A 24,118-nucleotide genomic window follows, 5' to 3' on the forward strand; every position below is an offset into this window, starting at 1 on the left:
AAGCTTTGAACGGCTTTTGGAGAGAATTAAGCTAGATCTTACGTAGGCGTCGTCGATAGGTATCTACGAATAGATTATGAGACCTATCTTGAGTGATCTTGGTGATAGCATCTGTAGATCGCTAGCAAGACCCAGTCACAGAACAGCCGTTAGCCCGCGACTGTGCAACAACCATATCCTTATGTGACTCGATATCATACTATGCTCTTAAACCATCGACTAGGATAAGTTAGATATATACCGTTTCATACCGAAAACAAGCACATACGACCATAGGGTGTGGAAAACAGGGCTTCCCGTCCGCTCAGCCGTACTTAAGCCACACGCCGGGAGGTTAGTAGTTGGGTGGGTGACCACCAGCGAATCCCTTCTGTTGTATGTTTTTCGCTTTTTGTGTTTTATTTCTTTGTCTAGAATTGCTTGCTTCTCTCGGGTGGCATTTTGATGTACGGAACATCTATCAGTCTGCATTATGTGTGATGTGGCGAACTAGCTCACCAATGCGTCCTACCTGATGAGATAAACAGGCTTTGCCCGCATCGGGAACAATCTACTTCGGTTTCTTTAAATTCGAGAATAAATCTTTGCGGTCTCTTGCAATTCAGTAGTCATCCCTCTAAAGGAACTCTTGGAGCAGTACTCAGTTTTGGTCTAGAATTACATCCAGGAACGCAGTGTCACACCAAGAAGACATCCATCACACCTTGGGGCAACCGTAGTACGCGCATGTCCGTGAACGCAACGAAAAAATGTGAGTCATGATCTTGATGTAATGATTGGGGTATAGGGATGAAGGCAGTTAGCACTAACTCCCCAGTAATATGAAATGCTATAACTTCGTCATTGGCCGGGTGCTGTGACCGGTAATTGCTACTAAGACGGAAAAAGGCAGAGAATTTGCACAGTTCTCCTGTTTGGGGATATTCTTAATGTTGTTTGGAATGGCTGAGTGTCTAAGTGGTCCTCTCTTTGGCTTTAGAGAGTATGTAACGATCGCAAGTGGAGGAACTCTGGGAAACACTGTTATGATACCGCATGCAGACTGTACTGTTGGTAGGCAATAGATGAACCGATGGTTTGATTGTTAGTATTACGTCCGGAATATCCAGTTTAGTGCATTTAGTGGTCAAAAAGTCTGTTTCTCACTCATAGAGAAAAAGAATGCGCAGGCATGTCCCTTTTTCCCAGAGTATGATAGCATATAATCATATAGCATCATCAGTCCCTCAATTTCCTGTTTATTATACGCTATCCTCACATGTGATTCTGTTTTCGGCAAACGCACAAATGCCCTTGGCCATAGCAAACTGTAGCGGCACATTCGTCGCAAGTACCAGGCATTCTCTGAGATCTCCTGACCATGTTCTTCCGAAGGATAGTCGAATGCTATGACATAGGTGATGCTACATACTTGGAGTCATGATATCAAATGCTAGATGGTAGTATTCATGTTCGCAAAAACCTTGAGGGTTTGCTATACCCTTTTCGGTCACTATGTGAATAGGAATGTGCAGTCAACCTCTTGCGAGATAGGCTGGGCAATGTCCTGGCCACTGACGGAAGCGTAGCCTGCAGCTCCCTAGCCGAATATAGTAAGCCCAAATGAGGGAGAACATAAAGTCAGTGACATGCTTCCACCGATCAGGCATCCATCGTCTTCATGTTGCTGGCATTACCAGCACCGATAACCCTGTCTCTCAAGAAAGGGATGTCTAGGTGATGAAGTAGTGAAAAACTCCTTGAAACCTACGCTCCTCTGTATTACAGCTAATAGAAGTCCTGTTTCTGTTGAATCCACCTGGCTTCTACCATGCCTAGACATTCGCCTTTGAGGGCAGGAATTCCATGTACGTGTAATAAAACGGCGGTTCATTAATACAAGTCTCGTTATTTTCAAACGTGAAAAATTACCACGGTATTCGGATCGGTAACCGACCGGAATTTGGCGCTAAGAAATGATCAAACCTTATCGTCGAGGAGACAGGCGGGGCCCCAAATCCCCCAAGAACCCCCTTGCGTTGCCAGTTACGGACTAGGTAAGTGATAGACAAGTCATATCAATTAGAATTCGCACTAACCACTGCTTACTTAGGGTTCATTCCAACTTTTTCGAATCTCGTGCCTGGCATGATGGCGCCCTTGGCTTCTTCTTTTTCTTGGTGGCTTGACGGGGTTGGTGGCAATACCTGCCATGATTCGAAGGGTTTGAGGGCTTTGTTATCTGTGCAATGGATACAGCAAGCCTTTCCAGTTTAATGCCCCTGGTTACGCGCCTTTGTTGATTTTTCCTTTCGTGCCCTGGTTACATAGCGTCAGATTTCTGAAAACAGTGTCTGGTTCAGAGCGTCGATATGGCATCGGCTGTTGGATATACTACTGCCCTGAGATCAGTAGACTACTAAGTTTGAGTCCTTTAATTAGAAGGTAAATGACAGCTTATATTAGTACCTTCATAGTAGGCTGTACCACTTGTCTGCATTAAGACTTATTCAATGGCGTAGCATTTGTTACTCATTATCCCGGTAAAATGGCCTTCATGTTCGTCCTACTCTTCCCTATATCCTAGCAGCCGCCACAACCAGTAGATTTGCAATATAGATGCTCTATATGTGATTTATATCTGATTCAAGTTATCATCAACTAGCTTCTGTCATAATTGGCCTTTGCTGTCTAATCACCCAAAATGCAATGACGGAAACACCACTACCTTGTGCGCAGAGAAATATATATTCCCCGTTCTGGGCTGTAGTCCATGACATATAGTAGCGCTGCCTCGGACACGTAAAGCAGGTTTTATTGAGTCCTTATGCTCATTAGTAACTACTAGAGCTGATTGAAGATCTCTATCCTAATATGTACGTATCGCAATTAGACGTGTGTATCGAGCCATTCATCGAGTAAGAACATGCAATAGACTGCCTGATGTCATGACACATAGACTTTCTAGTAGCGTGCTATAGGGTTCTGCAAATCCATGCTGCTTAAATATCACATACAGAATATGGAGATTATATAATCGACTACAAGTTTAAAAGTGAGAAAAGAGATCCAATGAAGCTTTCTAGGTAGGGTGATAATTTGACAAGCATTGTGTAAGTTTTCATTGCACTCTACGATATGTATCTTTAATGACTGGCATGAACATTAATAAATAATCCCACAACCTAAGAATCGAGTACTGCTTTTCCCAAAAAGCATATGTCCCTGATAACACAGAAAGCTCAGCATTATGAGCTTCCCTGTGCTACAGTTACCGTAGGTATTACCCAGCCCCGACATCATCTTCTCCTACAACCCGGCCACAAAGTCACAATGAAGTATACCCGTCTGCTAGACGCAAAACATGTATACTTCGCCGTGGCTTCGTGGATGAGACGAAGAGAAGCGACGAGGTAGTGGAGCTGAAACCAAACTACAACTCACAGCCAAGCGAAGCTCTGGGGGAGAAAAGAAAAGAGAGAATAAAACTCAAGGGTGTCCAGTCTTTATAGACATCAAAGTCATCACTCACTTGTCTTACTATGCCCCCTGGTACCTGGTAGGCCCGAGGACTTTGCATTCCTTGCCCGCTTTCAGACCGTAGTCCGCGTTCGTAAAGTATACTAACGCAAAGTGAACGTGAACTGACTCTCTTCTTCAAAGATGTACACACTGAATGCTCCAAGGCAATTGGGAATGTTCTGAGAGAACCTTAGATAGATTCTCAAGGATAGTCCAATGTCTTACTGCGTCCAGAGTAGGCAAATATTTGCCTTGCTAAAGCCCCTGTGAGAAGGATTTGCCGACATCCACTACGTCTTGTAAAGACACCGAGGAATCTTAGTATAGCCTAGCATTTTTAACGTCCAATCCTGGTAAAGGGGCGATCCGAATCCTGTCCAATCCCTGTATAGGAGTTAGGAAGGAAAACCTTGAGGATAGTCACAAGGAATCACCAGAGCGATGGCTGAGACCCGACAATGAAGGAGATCGACCGATAATACCGCATAGCCCCGAAAAATATGATACTAGCCTCAAGAATCCTGCTCCCTCAACATTCATGGTTCGACTTGAAAGATTACCATAGCTGAATCCGATCGCCTTGCTACTAATGAGCTTCTTTACTGAAAGCATTAAGGGAGCTCATGCAAGCATGCGAAGCACATAGATGCACTACAGGTAGTAGGACTGCAAGATACCATCCAATCCATTTTCGCTTCCCCACAGCCGGGCTAGGAAAAAAGAATGGTGGTTTTAGTGAAAGCAGATGAGGTGTTGACAGAGTGTACCCTTCTAATCTAGTAAAGGCACGTTAGAAAGACCCATCTACTACACTGGTATGATACAAGGGATGCAATTAGGGTCATGAACTGGTTACATTGAAACTTCTCGATCCACACTTGGCGAAAAATCTTCCTATTCATCCAAGCACCAAGTTAAAATCTCAACTGTTTGCGTCTAGGCACATGTGTACATTCCCATTGTAATCATCGCAGACCTATCTTCATTCCCTTGAAGATCACAATGCAAGACATAATCCTTTACAGAAATCGAGGTTTAGATGATCGTCGTTAACTGGTATGTGAGAGCAAGGATTGGTATTGTCTCAGTCACAGTGACCCATAACTCGAAATCCTTGTAGGGGCTCGCAGCAATCCGAGTACAAAACATAGAAGGAGACTGAGAGAGGGGATTCTCCACCCCAAGCTATAAATCCCGTCACGATCCCCAGCTCAAAGTATCTTTCATCTTCATCAATCATTCACTCGATCATCAAAGCATTAATTCTCTGTCTCTCTCTCTCTCTCTCTCTCTCTCTCAGAATACTCAATCTTGCTACAAGAACCTTTGTTCAAACTTCCAACTACCTTTCAAAATGAAGTTCGCTGTCGCTGCTATCCTTGGCTTCGCCATGACTGCCGTTGCTATCCCGGCCGCTAAGGAAAGCCAGCAGAAGCGGTTCATCAACAAAGCTTCCGCCCAATGCGCGGTTTCGGACACCTACTGCTGCAGTCCTAGAAACGCTGATATCACCGACGTTGCTCTGAACCTTGTGCTCGAGGAGGGCACTATGATTGAAAGCGTCCTCAATGGCCAGGAATTTCTCTGTGCTGCCACTACGGTCGCTCAGGGTGTCAATGAGCTTGTTGATGGTAAGTCTGCATTATATTCCAGGGGCAACAAAAATAAACTAATAATTCCTAGCCTTGTTCAGACCGGACGGCGACAGCTTCGACTGCAAGGACATCCTTTCCTGCTGCAACGGATTCGGTGTAAGTCTATCATCAGGTGATTGAGAATCTCTTAAAAAGTGAGCTTGCTGACATGGATTTACGTATGGAACAGTGTGCAGCCATTTCCAGAAACTAAAGCACTCCATGAACAGCTCCACTGGCCTCTTGCAGATATGGAGGTACAACGGCAGCATTTTGCTGGGGATTAAGCTTCGTGAGGATTTCATATCGGCTCCAGTCGCTAGTTGATTTCCTGTTACTGGTCAAAGCGTCCTAGGCCTTGGCCGGCCGATATACTTTGGGGGTTTGTGTCTTTTTAGACTAGAGTTTAGTTTAGCTTAATAAAAAGAAAAGGTTTAGTCCGTTTCGCACACAAGTTCATCAGGATCATAGCTTATCAGTATCACAGCTTATCGGGTGTATCAATAGATTTATTACACCTTTGAGGGTCCAGAAAGGATGCCCCTTTGTATACCTCGAATGATAGCCAAAATTAAGATCCCATACCACTATAGTGTACACCAATATATGGTTCAAGAAACAGGGTATTTGACAAACCCTCGTGTCGAGAACTCCACATCTGCGCGACCTTGCTGCGCCCTTTGGTCTAGCAGGAACGGCTGTCTAACCTTCATTGCTCTCACAAAATCGGGGCCCTCCGATAATTACTCTCTATATTGTGCTTTTATGAAATGATGAAACTTTGATTGTAGCGGCATATTTGCGCGTTTTCCCATACATCTAAGCAGCCTCTAACGGTATGTTAAGATGGCTTGCATTACAGAAGATTCAAAAGCATGACAGCACAGACTGTAAAGGATATCTTTGACTGAATCAGATCGCCAGACCACTGCGCACTGGCCTCTGCGTCTGAGGGGAGGCTCAATCAAAAACGGTCTAGCCCATATTTCCAGCCCTAATTTTGTGTTCGCTCCCCAAAACCAATCTTAGCTGCATGCAGCAATGTCTCATTTTCAAATGACTCGCACCTTGTCCAGATCAGGAAACAGATCGCTAGGGAGCGAAGCCGCATTAGGGCTATCGAATGTGGCGTATGTGATGCCGCCACGGATCGTACGACCTTTCATACCCTGCATACCTTACCACACCGGTCTGTAAATTTGATACAACGTAATTTTCGACGTAGTATGGTGCTGGCTGTTACGGTTCAACTTACGGTGGCTAAAAGAACTTTTTGTCTTGTTTCTTTTGCTCACTGGTAGACCCTTCTGGCGTAGCATACCGAAAGGGATGCCGTCGTTATAAGGAGCAGTTGCCCTTCGGTGCCTTGGATGTTTTCCTTCAGTTTGTGTGGGGTAGCCGCCATCCTGGGGTGTTCCTGAACGATATTAACCAACTAGCAGTTTGGCTCTGTCTCTTCCCTCTCTAAGTTCGACTGTGCTTTTTATAGCAGCCATCATTGTGACCAGATGTCTGAAAATTGCGTCAAGCCATCCAAAAGGCCAGGATATGGCACTCTAGGTCGCCCAATCAACCTTTACGCAAATTACTTTCAATTGAACTTCCAGCCTTATTCCCAATTGCACCGATATGAAGTGCGCGTCTCACGATCAGAGCCAGATGCGGCCGTGATTGTGAGCAGACAAGTAGTGACCCAGGTGATTCTCCAGCTCCTCAAAACGGAGCTTGTGCAGTTCCAGGAAAGCATTGCCTCCGATGGCTACCAGAACCTCATCTCAAGTCGCATTTTACCCTGCTATGACCGTCCTTATACTGTGGTGTATCAGCATGATTGCTATCATGTCACGCTACTTCCAGCCGGAATTCTTCAGCTTCCCCAGATCTATCAAATGCTTAAGGGTGATACAAGGAACCAAGGGCCGCCGCTGACCGAGACACATATTCATGCGTTGAATATCATTTTGGGACACCAACCCAAGTTCTCCCCACACATCAGATCTGCCGGCACTGGGACTTATCTCAACCTCGACTCGCGGATCAGCCTGGGTTCAGGGCTACATGTTCTCCGTGGACTATTCATGGTCGCTCGTGAAGCGCAGGGCCGGCTGTTCGTCAACGCAGCCCCAAAAGTTGCAATCTGCTATGATGACTGCCCGCTCGACAAAGTCATCCTGATGCATATGCGCCAAAATGGACCTGACATGAATAAAATTGCTGCGCTACTTCGGAATATCCGCGTCCAGCTTACGCACCTCGGCATGCGTAAACGTGCAGGAAAATTCGCGCTGCGACTCAAGACAGTAGCGGGATTGGCAGCACCAGGAGATGGTTGTGGCCTGGCATACGCCCCTAAGGTGCCATGCCTCGGGGCAGGAGCTAAGGAAGTCCAGTTCTTCCGCGAACCACGCTCACATGGCCACGAGGTAGGGGACGGAACTGTCTGGGGAAGTCGGAAAAGAAAGCGACCTACGCCTGAAGGGTATATCACTGTTTTCGAATACTTTCGGTCAGGTAAGATTTTAGTTTGCGCCCTTACTAGCCTGAGTGCTGACCCATCTATCATCTAGTTTATAACATTACTGTTGACGATCCATGGCTTCCCGTTGTCAACGTTGGGAGTCCCTCGAATCCTTCCTACTTGCCGGCTCAGGTCTGTCGGGTGCTTCCTGGTCAGTCCGCGGCTGCATCTAGAGCCGCCTCTCAGTTTCGTCAAGGCGCTCGTATTGACACAGCTCGTCGCGGTATCAGAAACACTTCAGCTTCTCAGATCACCTCCATAGAGACAGAGCTCTCAAATATCTTGGGCATGTCTCGCCCCAATAGAGGAGCGAATTTGGTAAGTGGAAGATTGAATGACCTGACAAGCTATAGACAGGGACTAATCCGACTTTTCTTTTTTGTGTATATTCAGACTTCATTCGGGATTACCGTTGCACCGAATATGGCGAGGGTGTCTGGTCGCGTTTTGGACTCCCCTGCTTTAGAATATTGTCAGGGACAGCGAGCTTCTGTGCGAGCCGGAAGCTGGAATCTACGTGGGATGAAATTTGCCGGGAGCACGTCAGTCTCCCAGTGGACTTATTTATGGCTTGCGACTTCCGGTCGTTCTCATGGTATAGATCCAGAGAAGGCTCTTTTAGAAGCCGCTTTACAGAAATTCCGCTCTCATCTGAAGTCACTTGGTATCAGCGTTCCTGAACCTTATCGGCCGGGGGTCAATGTCAGTGTGACTGATACTACTTTACGGCGGGAAAGTGATGCTGAAAAGATAGCCCATGCTCTCGCTGCCATAGGCGAGTCTTCGATGTCATTCCTACTCATTATCCTCCCACAAGCTGCGGAAGGTCTTTACAGCAGGATCAAATTTCTTTGCGATGTCCATTATGGAATTAGGAACGTGTGCGTGGTAGCGGACAAATTCCTTCAATCGAATGATCAGTTCCTGTCTAATGTGGCTCTGAAGCTCAACTTAAAGCTTGGAGGGATTAATCAAAAGTTGCTTACTCGCAGCCTTGACATCATAAGCGACGGCAAAACCATGGTGATTGGGGTTGACGTAACGCACCCAACTTCAGGGAACCTTCCAGCACGGGCTCCCAGCGTGGCCGCCATGGTAGCCTCTGTGGATCGTTACTTGGCACAATGGCCAGCGGAGATATGCACTCAACCCGCCCGTCAGGAGTTGGTCACGCAGCTTGGTGTGCTTCTAACCTCGAGGCTGCATGCATGGCAGAGGTGGAATCATGGCAAGCTCCCAGAAAGTATTCTGCTCTACCGCGATGGCGTTTCTGATACACAATACGGAAGTGTCCTCACCGTGGAGCTCCCTCAGCTACGCAAAGCATGCAGAGACTTATACAGTAGCCTGGGTCTTAAAGAGCCTCGAATCACTATCGTTATTGTGGGGAAACGACACCACACACGATTTTTCACGCCCACAAGGACAGGTCAGCGCAATGGCCGGTCGTCTCAAGACACCAATCCTCCCAATGGCACCATCGTTGATCACGGCCCAGCTAGTAGCAGCAAGGTCTGGGACTTCTACTTACAGTCTCACACTGCCAGTCGAGGAATTGCTCGCCCTGCACACTATGTTGTGCTTCTTGATGAAATCTTTCAGTCCTCTCCCAGCGATCCGCAGGCTAGAGCCTCACCTAATCCGGTCAATGCTATTCAAGCCTTAACTCACAATATATGCTACGTTTCTGGTCGCGCAACGAGGGCAGCCAGCATCTGCCCACCGGTGTTCTACGCTGATCTTGCGTGCTTCCGAGCGCGGTTCTATGTGGACGAGCTGCTTCGTCGATCCTCCCGGGACGCTAGGTACGAGTTATCTCCGGATCAGCTGCAACTATCTTTGCATGAGAATGTGAGGGATACCATGTTCTACATTTGAGCGTGTGGGCCACGTAGATTCGTGCAGTGGCCTTCCTGGCAGTGAAGGTACGGGAATAGAATTCCCATTTTATTGTAATGTTACCGTATTGTAAATTTCGTGTTACTTTTAGTACCGTATGGTGTAAGCCCGGTTTTTCTCGGTCGATCGAGTGTGGAACGTGTCAGTTTCAAATCGAGGGAAGGGATGGGCCCTCCCAACTATGACAGCAGCAAATTCAAACCTTGTCCAAACGTCAATTTAGATGACTTATTTACGATGAGGTGGACCTCAAATATAGTAAGTATTTTCAATGCTCTTAATCTAAAGCAATGAAGATGAACTTCTCAGGGAGAGTTTGGAAAGCAATACTGTGGGAAAACAATGTAAAGCTATGAAGGTCAGAACGGTTGAGCTTCCTATTGGCTGGATTGGTCCGTCTAAAGTTTCCCCCAGCCCACGGTCATTCCTATTGGTCGGGTCTTCCTTCCATTCGAAATAGGCAACTGCCAAAATACCCGGCCCCCCCCCCCGGGGTCTATCAGACTCCTGCCAGTTAGGGCTTACGGTTGCGTCCCCCCTTGAAAGCCAGAGGAGGTCATAGCCCCAGCCCCACTAGTGTCTCGATGTCAAGATTGTCTGTGCTCATGTCTTTGCTGTCATGACTCGCTAGATCCTATCTCAGATACTTGGCCCGATTGCATGCCTGCCTGCAGTTACCACCCCCTTTGATCCCTTCGCTTCGGTAAGGCCAATCTGATAGATCGCCACTGTGGCTCAAACTTTACTATTGTACGTGTGCAGCACAAGAGATGGGCTGGTGTAGGGTCGGCACGTTTACGAGGTTAAGTCAGAATTTTAGCTACCCTTCCTACTGCCATCGGAGTACACGTTAATTTTGTCTGCTCTACGTAAGGGACGTAGTATGCATACCTTTGCCGTTCATTTTGGTCTTATCTCTCGACAATTGGGCGCAGAAATGAATGCAAGACAACGCTCGATTACCACTTTAGTTCTCGCTTCTCAGCGGGATGAGGCTAAGATTGACTATCCGTTCCATCTTCCACACTCGTGCGGGAATAGCCACCACTACTAAGCCTGAAGAGACCTACGACATATTGTTTCAGGTCCAATCTAGAAGCCTAGAGGCATTCAGGAGACCTTGCCATCCATACCCGCGTCACTCCGTTCCTGCCTTTACTCGAACGATTCAGTATTCATCCCTGCAGTCTTCGTCACCAGAATCAAGTTCTCTTAGAGAATCTTAGAGCACGGAGAAAGAACGAGGTCTCCCCCAATCTAGGAGTGTTCTTTTTTGGTCGAGGAGCTACTATTGCACCCAGCATCGAAGACCCCTTATAACATGTCCCCACCAGAGCCGAACGAGGCAGACGGGTTTTCTCCAAGCGAAGGAGGTATGGAATGGAAGTCTAGGCTCCTTGGAGAGGAGAAGGGAAAGAAGACAGACTACACCTCAGGAACATTGCATTGTTGGATCGACCTCTCCTGCTCGAAACCTTGACCGAAAAGATCTCGAAGACCTATCTGGACAGCTATAAAAGGGTCCCATAACCCCGGCCAAGTCAGTCTCTCATCCATCCAACAAGCATCCATCATACCGAATCATCACATCAAGCCTTCCTTACAATCCTCTTTAGAACCCAATCCTTAGAACAATGAGCCAAAATGCAGTTCACTCTCACCAACGTCCTTGCCTTCGCCCTCGCGGTATCCGCCGACGTCTCTGCTAGAGCTGTCGCTGATTCCTAAGCCCTTAAGGCCCAGACTGAGGACAAGTGCGATATTAGCAACGTCTCGTGCTGCAACCCAACCAACGGGGACAAGACTGATGGCTTCCTCAACAACCTACTCGAGTGGGGTGTCGTCGGCAGTCTGGTCAACGGTCAAGGAAGCGCTTGCGCTCCGGTCAGCCTCATTGATGAGCTTGGTATTCTGGGTATGACTGATCCTTTACATTCAAATCAAACCTTAGCCTTGGAAGATACATCACTGACATTTATGAACGCATGTAACAGCCCTCGTCAAGGATACCCCCGATGGACCGGTCTGCGAGAACGTCATTTCTTGCTGCCCTGGCCAGGGTGCTCAGGTACGTTTGCCTCTCATTTTTCCTTCCTTTTCAGCTACATTGTTCTTTCTTGTCTCTAAGGTAGTTCTGTTCATGACTAATATGGCTGTTTCTGTGCAGTGTGTCGCCATCGGTGACGGCTCTGGCTCTGGCTCCGGCTACAGCGACTAAGCGGGCTCACGTCCCTCGTCTAATATACGGTTTCAGTCTGGTGACTGACATACTCGACTCAGGAATAATATGAAGCAAGCTCAACTCCAGATTTTGCTCTTTCCCGATAAAAGTGTCTTGTTGGGCTGTGCCGGTGTTGATTGGACTCCATTGTTTGTTTAGATAAAGATTGCTTTAGAGTAGTTTATAGTGCGATTTCTTACAAGGAATTGTCACTTTAGTTTAGTCTCAATTATATGTGCTTTTAGGAATCCTGGTTCCTTGAATACTTGTATTGAGTGAGATCACATGTTAGAGCGCATTCGTAATGCATGGACGTCGCCTCGGTTTCTTGTGTGTAATGTAATAGCTTTCATCCAAGATACTTCAACAAGTACTTACAGCTCGGCAGTAGTAATGATAATCTAGCAGTTGCTAATACATCATCGAAAAGACGCACTTCTTTGGTTGCAGACAAAATTTGCCTTGTGAGCTATAGTTAAAGCACCACTGAGATACAACCTGTTATAGCCAAACATCTTTCAATATCTGCGAAAGCTTTTTCTCGGTATATTATGGCTGGTGTCATATATAGTAATAATGTCAGAGTGGAAATAATATACTGCATATATATATATTCAGTACCACTACTTGGTACATGCTCTATTTTCCAACTCAACTACTAAACCATCTCTGCATGTCTGTTCTTTGTCAGTACGAAAAAAACGTGATTAAACCCCTTAGTTCTTTCAAGTCTACACATAATGATCATAGCTTCTTTGACTGTCTCCTCCGCAATCAAAAACGGGTTGAGGTTTCGGAGCTCATCCGTAAAAGCCGCCAAGCGCGTGGCTAGGTTGTCAATCTTTCGTTGCATCTCTGCGGCGCCTTGGATAGTTTTCAGTACGGGACGAGTCCACGCAGCGACATTGTCCGCGGCATCGTCGCCGAGCACCAAAAGGTTAGCACCGGTTGCCCCGGATGGGCCCACGACCGGGTTCCGAAAGTCGTGCAGTGCCTTACTGGCCACAAAAGTTATCTTGGTCTTCAAGGCGTTCGGTACAACAGGGCAGTCGATGACCATGGGGTGCTTGGCCTTGATAAAGAAGTCCATGGTGGCGTTCGGGATATTAAAATTGCTCCACTTGGCTTGATCAACGTTGTAAACGTTCGCCGGTCGCTCGGCGACAGCTCCAGCACCGACTGTGACCGTTCCATACACAATAGTTTGTTCCACTGGATGCTTATAGTCGACAAGCCAACTCTTGCTCCTGCGAGCGATGTCGCCGCCCAGTACATAATAGCCACTGACGACGGGAAAGTAGCGGACACCCTTTTCTTCCAACCATACGGTTGGGCCTCTTGGGATGCGGGTCGCTCGTAGTTCTCCCTTCCTAGTAAAATCAGCAGCCCAACGTTGGCCACGGGTAGAAGCAGCAATAGTATCGTCGTGTAGAACAATATAGACCCACGCATCCGAGAGGTGGGTGCACATTGGTGGTTCAGTGAAAATGCTTTGTGTATAGTGGTAGAGCCTGGATAGTACCTGTCCAGGAAAATATATTTTCACAACAAGAACAGAGGGCGACATCATTCGTATCGCAAGAGTGCAGATCATTTAAATGATTATGTTAGGACTTGACAATAAACAAATGAATAACAGCTAGGCTCATCTCTCATGGGAAGTGTGGTTTTTGGCATTGAGTAGACTATTTAACTATCCCATTGGCAGTCTATGCATGCCTGAGGTATTGATATGATCGTTCAAGTAGTCTTTAGGGTATCGGCGTACAGATATACAAGCTGACTACTAGTCACTAAGTTCTGATTTGAAGAGATTGTACAACAGCACCCTCCGCTCTGCTTCACCAAACACGAGCAAACACGAGCTTCATTTGATGGCCTCTGTATGTTTGGGGCCTGAGGCTTTAACGTTCAGCACCACATGATGTCTAAGACATCTTTGATGTGCCTGAGGCTGCGAAAAGGGCGTCGTGGGGAAGAAGTCCTTCTCGAATGCTATGGAAAGATTGAGTAGATATCATGATGATTTCATATACACCATGCTTTTCTAGAATCTCTCAGAAAAGTCTTCCTGCTGCCCTGTGAGGCGAAGTGTGGCAAAAAGTGGCGTAAGCGGATGCCGGGGTGTGGAGGTGTCTTTTGTAAAGGATGGATACTTATACGGGCCGAATCTTGCCTCCGCGTATCTCATTGATCGGCAATTCCACCGCCTGCAGCTTTCTGCCCCTTTTGTACCCCATCAAAATCGCGCACTTGACCTATTATCGACCACCTCTATCAGTTAACTCTTTGTACTTGAAAAAATTCTGTCAACGAGATGATCAAAGCAAGAAGGGGATAACACAGGATCCACTGCGCCCCGCGCAGCCCCTGCGGGGTACAAAGGACAAAGAAGGAATATTTTGCGATCACAGAAGTAGTGGGCTGGCAGAATTCAGAGATCCGCTGATAACGCTAGCGCTCTGTTTTGCACTGTGCCAAAGTAGGAATTTTTTGCGATATTGGTGGACTGGCAGAATGCTGGGGCCCACTGATACAACTCCAAAGTACGGAGTACTAACGGTCTTTATAGACATGTTCAAAGGGACAGCATTGTGACATTGTGGCCTTGTATTGCTTGCTGGTCATTGCCACAGTGAAAGCGAAGGTCGGTGATTTACAAATCCTTTGCACTTAAGTAACTGATAATGCTGAAAATTATCGGATTTTCCGCTACTATAGAAGTGGAATTAGGAATATCAATTGAGAAGCCTATCCATATGTTGTAGGATGAAAGAACAATAGTATACAGACTCGTAGTCTTGTGTTCCTTCTGCAGGACAAGCGTATGATGCTAGTCAACAGTAAAGATGAATTGCCGTAAGACTAATCGGTTGAGGACCTTGAGATGCCGACAAACACTATAAGCAACCGTCAATAAGCACTAATTTAATCCGCTCATGATCACAGACAAGCTACTTGTCATCTGCTGAAATATGTGATTGGTCTGAAGTGATCAGCGAAGTTCTTCAGTTGTCAATTGTGATTGATAATAATGTTGTTTCCACTTCGGTTTGTGTGTGTGTTTGTTGTGGTGGTGGGTCTCGAAGATCTCTATGATAAGAACCAGAGTTGGGACTATCGTGGACACCCCACGTTTTCCGCAATGACTTTCCCCTTGGATGTGGGCTTACAGCTCCGACGGGGTTAGGGGAAACTCCGCGGGGTTGAAGTCGGCCGATACTGTTTAGGGGTATCTGTCTACTCCATAGCTTTTCTTGTCATCTACTGTTTTAAGCAGGTGGGCAAAGGAATCAGAGTTTTTTCTATTAATAATCATGTAGGGATAGTCAGTCACCTGACATCCTCTTTAATTGAATTTCGGAGTTTTAATAAGGTTGGATGCCTGGTGATGCCTTGTGATGCCTGATAATGCCTGGTTTAACAGGAGCTTCGTAATTAATCGCTTTCTCAGTAATTGATTATGAATGGGACCAAGATTTACTGTAGGGAAGACGTTGAGCTGGATATCTTGGCTCATGTCCACCGCAGTCCTTGTACTTTGTACACCTCAGAGAAGGAGAGGAATATCTCCAAGCTCACCGAGAGCCATTGAAACACCGACCAGGTCCTCGAGGGGCCAGAACAAGCAAAATAAGCCAGAACAGCCCGATCAGCCAGATCATGGAGGGTCGGGGCAATTAAAGGGGGTCAGGTGATGCAGTCAGGTGGCACATGTTCGGTATCAAAAGGGGCAGGTGAGATATGAAGTATCAGAAAATCTCCCAAGACCTAAGGAAAAAAGAAAAAATCTCTGACGGCCACCCGCACTAAAAGCTGACCCCGGACAAAGTACGTTATGCATCTTGGTCGGGATTGATTTTGGACTGGTCAGGGGCTGAGAAATCCTGGAGCATCCCGCGGCTGCCGACCGATGATCACCTGATGGTCTAGAATTGTTCTGCTTTATAGCCCTTATTCACTTGGTCCTACATACAGTAATACTCACTGTACTCCGTAGCTATCCAGAGCTATCTACTTTGTACAAGTGGACTTGCTTTAATTAAATTAAAAATGTGCAGGGATTAAGGTTCGTCCGAGAGCGTGTCCGGTGATGCCGGCAGCCCGCGTGTGCGGCGCGACCGAAAGAGTTGATCTGGTTAATCTGCTTTGGCTCACCTGCATTATGATTCTATCTACTGCGTATTGTCGTTCAATGTTGCTACTGTGTCTTCTCTTCCCCCACGCGCCGACCATTTGAATTTTTATTATTCTGGAGCTTCACCGGAATTCCCGCCACCGCGGTTCATCTTCCAATGGGTCGGAATGGAGCCAATTGCTCGTCGAATCCTCCCTCCTTCTTTGTGCTCCATCCACCTGGGGCCACACCCCCCCGATCCACCATGGATCCAGTCCGCGGCTTGCTTGGACAGCACCGGTCCGAAAAAGCAAGGCTACCGGTCCATAATCCATCTATTCGAGGGCTATTGGAAGTTTACAACGCCACCGCATGATGTAATACTATTCCCGGCAGACTCGGCGGCGATCAGAGCGATCGGCGGTCAAAACCGGCGGTGACCCTGCGAAGCTCCAGAAGCTCTCCTTCAACATTTTGTTTCTCATTCCCCGGCCAGCTTTGAAATAACTTCCCTTGCTCTCCCTCCCCTTTTTCTACCCTCTTCTCCTCCTTCTTCCTCTCCTCCTCTCCTTTCTCCTTCATCCTCCCATACACAATGGGTCCCCTCAAGCTTAACACCGCGAATTTGTCGCAAATTGTGGCGGCAGGTGCCGGCCGCGTTAAGGTCCCGACTTACCGGCGCGGTCCTGCCCTCAAGGAAGGAATTGTCCATGTCGGCGTGGGCGGTTTCCATCGCGCGCACCTGGCGGTCTACGTTGACCAGCTGATGCAGAACCATGGCGTGACAGACTACGCTATCTGCGGTGTTGGTCTTCAGCCCTTCGATTCCGCTATGCGTGATGCCCTGGGCTCCCAGAACAACCTCTACACCGTCATTGAACGTTCGGCCAAGGGCAGCTTTGCCAATGTCATTGGCAGCATCAATTCTTACCTCTTTGCTCCTGATGATCGCGAAGCCGTCATTGCTAAGATGGCGCACCCGGATACCCGCATCGTGTCTCTCACCATCACTGAGAGCGGTTACTACTACAACGAGAACACCCACGAGCTCCAGAGTGAGCACCCGGACATTCAATTCGACTTGGACCCGGCCAACGAAAAGGCCCCCCGTACTACCTTCGGTTTCCTCTACGCTGCCCTCGCCCGCCGTCACCAACAAGGTCTCATGCCCTTCACCGTCATGTCCTGCGATAACATGCAGAAGAATGGTTCCATCACCCGTCACATGCTCGAGTCTTTCGCCCGGCTCCGCAACCCCGAAGTCGCTCAATGGATTACTGATAAAGGTGCTTTCCCTAACGCTATGGTCGACCGTATTACTCCTCAGACGTCTCCCGCCGATAAGGAGTCTCTCGCGAACACCATGGGTATTGAGGACTCTTGGCCTGTCGTCACCGAACCGTTCATGCAGTGGGTCATTGAAGATCAGTTCTCCGACGGCCGTCCGCCCTTCGAGAAGGTCGGCGTCCAAGTGGTCAAGGACGTGCACGCGGTCGAAGAGTTCGAGAAGCACAAGCTCCGTCTTCTGAACGGCAGTCACTCCGCCATTGGATACCCTGGTCAGATGGCAGGCTTCAGCTACGTCCACGAGGTCTTGGAAAACCCGGATTTCAACAAGTTCGTCTGGCAGATGATGCAGGAAGAGGTCAAACCGTCCTTGCCTGAGATTCCCGGTGTCAACATCGATGAGTACTGCAAGACCCTCATGGAACGTTTCTCCAACCCCACCATCATGGACCAGCTGCCCCGTATCTGTCTCAACGCATCCGGCAAGATCCCCCAGTTCATCATGCCCTCGATTGCCGAGGCTATCTGGGTGAACGGCCCCCTCCGCCGTCTGGCCTTCGTCGCTGCTGCTTGGTTCCGCTACATCAATGGTGTTGATGACAAGGGTAACACCTTCGCCGTCGAGGACCCTATGCGTGAGGAGCTCCAGGCCAAGGCCCGTGCTGGTGGTACTAAGCCCTCCGAGCTGCTGAGCATCACGAGTCTGTTCGGTGACGATCTGCGTAACGACAAGCGCTTCATGCAGGAGATCACCAATGCTATGGAGGACATTGCTCGGGACGGCATCTTGAAGACGCTTCCCAAGTACATTGATTAGTCGCTTCGAAAAGGAAGCGGTGTAATTAATCTCCTTGCCGGTGTTGAATTTTTCTACGATTAGGGAATGTTTGGGACTGCAAGCGATATTTATACTTTTTCTTGGTTTACATGTGTCATGCGGGTGCGGTTTTTTACAAAAAGGGATGTTAAAGGATAGATAATGATAGATTGATCTAATGCTATGTTTTGGGATTCGGGCCACGTCATAAACTGACGGGCCAATGGTTATGGTACTCACCTCATTCTATTGACATTTTATTCCCTCCCCTGAGATGATGGAGAATCCTAAAGATACAATGCTCCGTAGACTCAAACCCTACTACAGATGTGTATGCTATCCAGGTGACTTCATCGTCCGAGCCACTCAAGGAATGCTACTATAGTAATAGCAACGTGTACTCTGTAGCTCTCAAGCAATGAGCTTCCCGACCGACCATCTACTTCCCGTTACCAACCACCACCAACAATCCCATCACCACAACAAACCTTACGCCGCAGTAGGTTGCTAGCTAACTAACACCGTTACCACAATTCTCGCCCATTACATAGGACCATAGCCCTGGAATAGAAAGATTCATCCTCGGCCCTTGACCGCCCAAGCTCATAGATAATCCTTGGCATCAATCACACGGTCGGTCGCCACCAATCCTTATGCAAGATGACCTGCACCCTTTGTCTTTATCATCTGCATACCAATCCTCCGGCATCAAGAACACGTAACCAATCCAAATCATCATTGCTTGGCTTGACGCATGTATGTACGATATGTCTGACACGCCAGATTGCACCGACAGATTGAATGAAAACTTAGATATGACATGCTGCAGAGTGCAGCAGTAAGCAACAGATAACTCAAAAGATACTAACTACTCATTACTACCAACTTGAATTCATTTACCTGATTCAAGGCCACGCATCCCTCCATCCGACTGACTCGCCAACAGCCGGTCAGCCAGCCCCTCTCATCCCTTGATGGGCAGGGAAGGGATGGAGATAGAATTAGAAATAGAGTACAATAAGCCCCTTCCGAGATTACCGAGATTTAGCATACTATGCCAAATACTACCACAGGACATGACCTACCTTATCTAGCCAGGGCTAAAGAGGTTCTACGTATCTAACCATGGCTTACTCTACTTGACCAGGATATAGCAGAGGCCAACAAAGACCCGCCTCACCTCAAACAGTTCCCCCCATAGTATCCTGGAGAGAGGGTACCTAAATAACCGCGCAGCACCCAACTCTCCAGTGAATTAAGAACCGAGCAGTTCTCATGGCTAGACCCACGGTTCCGTAGTTTGATTACCAGTGGATACTAGCATTAATGATGATACCCTGTTCCGTGATCCGCTATTTACATACTTTTCAAGCCTTTTAACCCTCCGCAATGCCGCTTTTCCCATAGATGAACCCTAAAATCAGCTCGATTTTTTGTCGTCAATAATAAAATTTTGCGGTCATATTTCTATTAGTGCAGTTCTATACTCAAGAACGGCAAGGTGGCCGAGTGGTTATGGCGTTGGTTTTAGGTTTAACTATCCAATCACCAATTCGAAAGAGCGTGGGTTCGAATCCCATCCTTGTCATTCCTTTTTTGTCGATCGATATTCATATGTACTTTTTGCCCAAAATGCATTCACTCTCCTAATTTTAGCGTTTGATAAAATAGTTGTAACTTTTATACTTATTTTTAGGCTTATTACATAGTCTTCATGGAGTATGTCAACGGCTGGGCAGACTGGGAAGGCGACTGGAATGGAACAAGGCCGCCTAGCATACACCCGTAAAATAAATTAGTATTTGGTCTTGAAAGATATGGATGGGAATAAACTATGTATGGCAGATAGGGTTCCGTGGTGTGCACCATGGTTGTCTCACGCTATCACATGATGCATTACATCCATTAAGAGTGAATGATAAGTTGACTCTGACCAGCAGCTCTAGTCCCTTGTACAGTGCCCGTGAACTTTAGATATAATCAGTCACAAATCTAGATGTAGTCGCAGTTCCGTTAATCATGTGTCAAATTCTCTAGCAACATCCGGAACTGACTTCAGCAAGTAGGCCACTATATCCATCGTATTGACCCGATAATTGTTAGCCATCTTACACTTTATCATCTTCAGGCTTGTTCGGTGTTCTCCTAGGAAACATAGAGCGGGACCGTTCATGACCGTTTTGACTGGCATCATCTGACCCTCTGGAGGGTTGGCGTCCGGGATCAGAAGCGGCGTGGGAAGAGGCCATCCCAACTTTCCATTTGTAGTAGGGTGTAACAATGAAGTCATTTACATTGAAAGCGACGACGATCAATGGGATGGCAACGGCTGCGGATGGTCCAACTGCATCCAGTGAGAACAAATCCAAACTGCATAAGCAGGAAAGTCCAATAAGACATAACATACAGATCAAAGGAAAGATCCACCAGCTTTGAAACTGCGGACGGCCAGAAGGCCCGTGAGGAAATTGGGCGATATCGAGCGCAAAGATGGAAGATAGAAAGGTAAGTGGAAGCTGAAAACCATTATCAGACTTTGCTTGTGGACAGGTACAAGGTGCACTGGTGGCACTCACGAATACAATAGTCACAATGGTGAAGACCATAGTGGTATAGGCCTGTTGTCGTCCAAATGCGGCATCCTGACTTGCAGTATATTTCTCCTTGAGGTCCAAAAACAGGTTGATCTGTATTCTGTGTCAGCCTTGCCTCTCCAATAAGCCAGGAGAAACTAACAGAATCTTGAGCGGATTTTGCTTCGTCCATCATATCTCGCAGTTCATTTTGAACTACACTCGGTTTATGAGGATGCGGATACTTGAACGGGTAGGGGGTTTTCTTGTTCTTAGGTGGAAATGCCTGGTTCCACACAATCTCCTGGTGATTCGAAATGTCTTTGAGAATACCAAGCTCATCACGGATTTCTTTGATCTTATACAGAAGATCAAATTCTTCGCCGAAATCCCGTTCCGGTAATTTTTGAAAATGGTTCTGTTTGACGGCTGTCATAAAGTTTTCCGATATGCTGGCTTCGATATCAATCTGACAATCGTTGATCAGTACTTAGATGTCGGATCTAAACGCCCATACTTACCACATCACGCGTGGATTCTTGAAAGACTTGAAGTGCATCTTTTTGCTCTGTAACAGATTGGCTACCATCCGTAATGGGAACCCTCTGCGATGAGGGATCTGTTGCGATACCAATGATTAGTTCCATCATTTCTGTGGCAGACTTAGGACGTTGGACCCCTTCCCCAGTTGAATCAGGAGACAGATGGTCCAATATGGCGTCGACTAATCCGTCTGAGCCACCTGTTGTGGCGGTGACAATTGTGTCTATTACAGATTAGCGCAATCCCGGGTTGAACTTTCAAAGCATTGCTAGCACTTGCCGTCGTTAACAATCCAAAGCCAAAGCTGGTCAACAGTATAGATAAAGCTCTTCTCCTGTGTGTCCTTAGTTGGGGGGGCCGATGGGCGCTGTACCCATGGTAACCAGTGACAGAGGCCTCTGCCTTTCGTCTTCTTCGCGACCTGTTCTTGGTCGGACTTTCCCACGTTTTTCATATTTGAGCACTGCTCTTGTTCGGACTTCACATCCTTCATATTCAGACACTGCTCTTGGTCGGAATTGCTCACGTTTTTCTTGTTCGATGTCCGCTGCAAGTATTCTCGAAGCACCTGTTTTTTGTCTCTCAAGACACTATCATCTATTGTTGTGTAGTAATATTCGTGAAGTGTCATAGGCTCATGTCTGTGAATTGCCTTGTGTTCCTTGTGTTGCCTGTTTCTCTCCTTGCGTTGCCTGTTTCTCTCGATTTTCTGTTCATCCGTGTCATGAGTTTGACTCTGTTCCAAGTTCCTTTCAGATACTGTGAGAAATGGTATCTAGGCGATAGTGTTAGTCTGTGTTAATGTCTCCGTTCCTAGTAACTAACATATAGTGAAATCAGCTTATTTCTGATTCTGGCTTGGCTCTCTGGGTTCATATTGGTCTGTTGTGCCGTTTCAGCGCTTTGCGGAGTATCTGGCTGGATGTCGCTCGCAGTGGCTTTCTTGGTCAAGGTTTGATCCTTTTTACTCGACCAGCACTTCCCGTTTTCCTTTTATATGGAGTGGTTCAGAAGAAATGTTGAACTCGTGGTGATGTTCCGCCATACCTGATATTGTGGTTGAAGATAACGCCTACCCCCGCCGGCAGGAACCTCAATCCAGCTTCGCTTGAGATAGCCAAGTATGCTATCCAGATCCTGCTGTGTTTTCTTGGAATCCATTGCGATCCTCGTCATGAGGTGCTGAATTCAAATTACGAGTAAGCACTCAGCGCGCTGACGAGCACATGGTGTAGGAAGACGAACCTCAATCACTTTTCTCTGGATTAACATGGTTATTAGCTCTCAGTCATACTTTGGCACAATAGTGAAGTTTACTCACACATGTTGCGGGGACGTGTATCCATCTGAAATCTTGGGGACTCTGTTTCTCTTCTTCCCCTGCCTTGCTCTTTGTATTGCCTTCCTTTGATAAAGGCTGGTCGGTTTTCCCTGGGGCTTTATTATTTGGTTGCTTCACCGATGCTGTTGGTTTCACATCTTGGCTTTTAGTCTTTGTACGACTGTCCGGGTCTGGGGCAAGGGCTTTTGTGGGGTCTTTTGACGAGGAATTTCCATCGATCTTCTTAAGCTCAGAATCAAGTCGCTCCTTGAATTTGGCCAACTCATTGAAGTCATTTTGTACGTCTTTCATGATACCATTCGGCCCTTTGTTGCCTTCATAGATCAGTTCCTTCATCGGTCGTCTCTTGAGCTGAAACTCGACGCTGCTTTTCGGGCAATAAAAATCCACGATGGTGCTCTGGCTGCCGAAAGACTCCAGTGGTTCACTAATCCACTCTGGCAACTGTGGTACGTGGTAAGTATCATCTGTCGGTGGAGGATCTTTGATCTTTGGTGGGTTTTCAAGCAGTACTCCGATCAACTTTCTGGTGGTCTCATCCTTTCTGGTGGTCTCATCCTTCCTGTTGGGGTTATTCTTCCTGATGGGATCATCATTCAATTTCTTCGTCAGTAAATCTTGAGCCATCGAGATCTCACTGCTCTTGAGGTGAGCTCCGTTTGACAATAACCACCAAGTAGGCGCCACGCAGGGTTCATCGATAACCCAATGAAGGGTGGTCCAGTGTGTCCGGTCTTCCTTGGTTGTCTTGCTGTGCTGAAGGATAGTCTTAACAACCTCTTCTTTGCCAGGAGTTCCGTACTGAGCTGCTATCTCAACCAAATGCTCCTTGACACTAGCCGAATTGTCAGACGGTAGTTCATTGTTGGAAATTTGATCACTGAGTTCTTTCCATAGGATGTCACAGATGGCTCGGTGGTTGCTCTTTCGAGCCAAGGTGATTGCGTTGTCATCTTTCTCGTTTTTGCTCAAGATCAAATCAACCAAGTTCATGCTATGAGAGGTGTTTTTTCTTTGTGACGGAGGAGTTCCAGCTTTGATATCCGTGGCCTTGTTTCCAGAGTACTTCTCATTGAAATAGTGTAACAAGGTCTGCACCGTCATGATGTGACCCCCCTGTGCCGCCAAATGTAAAGCCGTCATTTTCTGTGCGACAGTAGCAGTGACGTCGATATTGTAGTTCCTTATAAGATCTTTTATAAGAATTTGGCGACCGTACTTGGATGCCAGGTGTAGCCAAGTCGTTTGGCCGTCGGGGCTTCCCTTCGCATCGGGAAATTTTTCACCACACTTCTTCATGACCTTCACACTCCCATTTACAACAGCCCAACACATCACCTTGTTGCCCCAGTCCCCACATATTATTCCATTGGCAAGCCATTCCACAAATACTGGCTCTAACTGCTCCAGTTCATAAGGTGAGGAGAGGCAGATTTTCCCCTCAATCAGGTTGTCGGGGAAGAACGCCTTTGATTCCAGTATCTTCTGCACGATATGAGCTTTTCCCTTCCGAGCTGCAAACACTAGTGCTGTATCACCCCTTTCAGTCTTCAAAGAAACGTCAACACCACCACCATCCAATAAGACGTTGGCACAAATTTCGTACTCCGAGTTGATGGCTACCATGAGAGGTGTCTGCCCCGTTGTGCTTCGACGATTCCGGTCA

General features: G+C 47.2%; 6 protein-coding genes and 1 non-coding gene across 7 annotated transcripts; 6 read left to right on the plus strand and 1 right to left on the minus strand.

Moving 5' to 3' along the window:
- Positions 1–4,849: 4,849 nt before the first annotated feature.
- Positions 4,850–5,462, plus strand: BO79DRAFT_262356 (spore-wall fungal hydrophobin dewA; the record flags this gene model as incomplete). The annotated part of the gene is made up of 3 exons (XM_025686587.1): positions 4,850–5,132; positions 5,185–5,252; positions 5,385–5,462. The coding sequence occupies exons 1-3, from the start codon at positions 4,856–4,858 to the stop codon at positions 5,460–5,462; spliced, it is 423 nt and encodes a 140-aa protein (XP_025541423.1). The 5' UTR covers positions 4,850–4,855.
- A 1,181-nt stretch (positions 5,463–6,643) lies between these two features.
- Positions 6,644–9,531, plus strand: BO79DRAFT_226927 (argonaute/piwi family protein; the record flags this gene model as incomplete). The annotated part of the gene is made up of 3 exons (XM_025683834.1): positions 6,644–7,646; positions 7,703–7,971; positions 8,047–9,531. The coding sequence occupies 3 exons, from the start codon at positions 6,644–6,646 to the stop codon at positions 9,529–9,531; spliced, it is 2,757 nt and encodes a 918-aa protein (XP_025541424.1).
- A 317-nt stretch (positions 9,532–9,848) lies between these two features.
- Positions 9,849–10,768, plus strand: BO79DRAFT_226928 (uncharacterized protein; the record flags this gene model as incomplete). The annotated part of the gene is made up of 3 exons (XM_025683835.1): positions 9,849–9,896; positions 10,261–10,332; positions 10,649–10,768. 3 exons carry the CDS (start codon positions 9,849–9,851, stop codon positions 10,766–10,768), a joined length of 240 nt encoding a protein of 79 aa, XP_025541425.1.
- A 428-nt stretch (positions 10,769–11,196) lies between these two features.
- Positions 11,197–11,770, plus strand: BO79DRAFT_216160 (uncharacterized protein; the record flags this gene model as incomplete). Its single annotated transcript, XM_025683302.1, has 4 exons — positions 11,197–11,238; positions 11,296–11,467; positions 11,547–11,620; positions 11,720–11,770. The coding sequence occupies 4 exons, from the start codon at positions 11,197–11,199 to the stop codon at positions 11,768–11,770; spliced, it is 339 nt and encodes a 112-aa protein (XP_025541426.1).
- Positions 11,771–12,431: 661 nt separating this feature from the next.
- BO79DRAFT_216161 (uncharacterized protein) lies at positions 12,432–13,244 on the minus strand (the record flags this gene model as incomplete). The annotated part of the gene is made up of 1 exon (XM_025683303.1): positions 12,432–13,244. One exon carries the CDS (start codon positions 13,242–13,244, stop codon positions 12,432–12,434), a length of 813 nt encoding a protein of 270 aa, XP_025541427.1.
- A 3,138-nt stretch (positions 13,245–16,382) lies between these two features.
- Positions 16,383–18,255, plus strand: BO79DRAFT_208340 (mannitol dehydrogenase family protein). The gene has a single exon (XM_025682377.1). The coding sequence runs from the start codon at positions 16,486–16,488 to the stop codon at positions 17,992–17,994; it is 1,509 nt and encodes a 502-aa protein (XP_025541428.1). The 5' UTR covers positions 16,383–16,485; the 3' UTR covers positions 17,995–18,255.
- A 1,234-nt stretch (positions 18,256–19,489) lies between these two features.
- Positions 19,490–19,582, plus strand: BO79DRAFT_t84. The gene has a single exon. It is a non-coding gene; the product is annotated as a tRNA-Leu (tRNA).
- The last annotated feature ends 4,536 nt before the right edge of the window (positions 19,583–24,118 follow it).

This window comes from Aspergillus costaricaensis (genome assembly GCF_003184835.1).
Source record: "Aspergillus costaricaensis CBS 115574 unplaced genomic scaffold BO79scaffold_10, whole genome shotgun sequence".
NCBI lineage: Eukaryota > Fungi > Ascomycota > Eurotiomycetes > Eurotiales > Aspergillaceae > Aspergillus > Aspergillus costaricensis.

What these genes read in the sequence shown, in the direction of transcription:
- BO79DRAFT_208340 (XM_025682377.1), top strand. Translation starts at nt 16,486, where the DNA reads ATGGGTCCCCTCAAGCTTAACACCGCGAATTTGTCGCAAATTGTGGCG.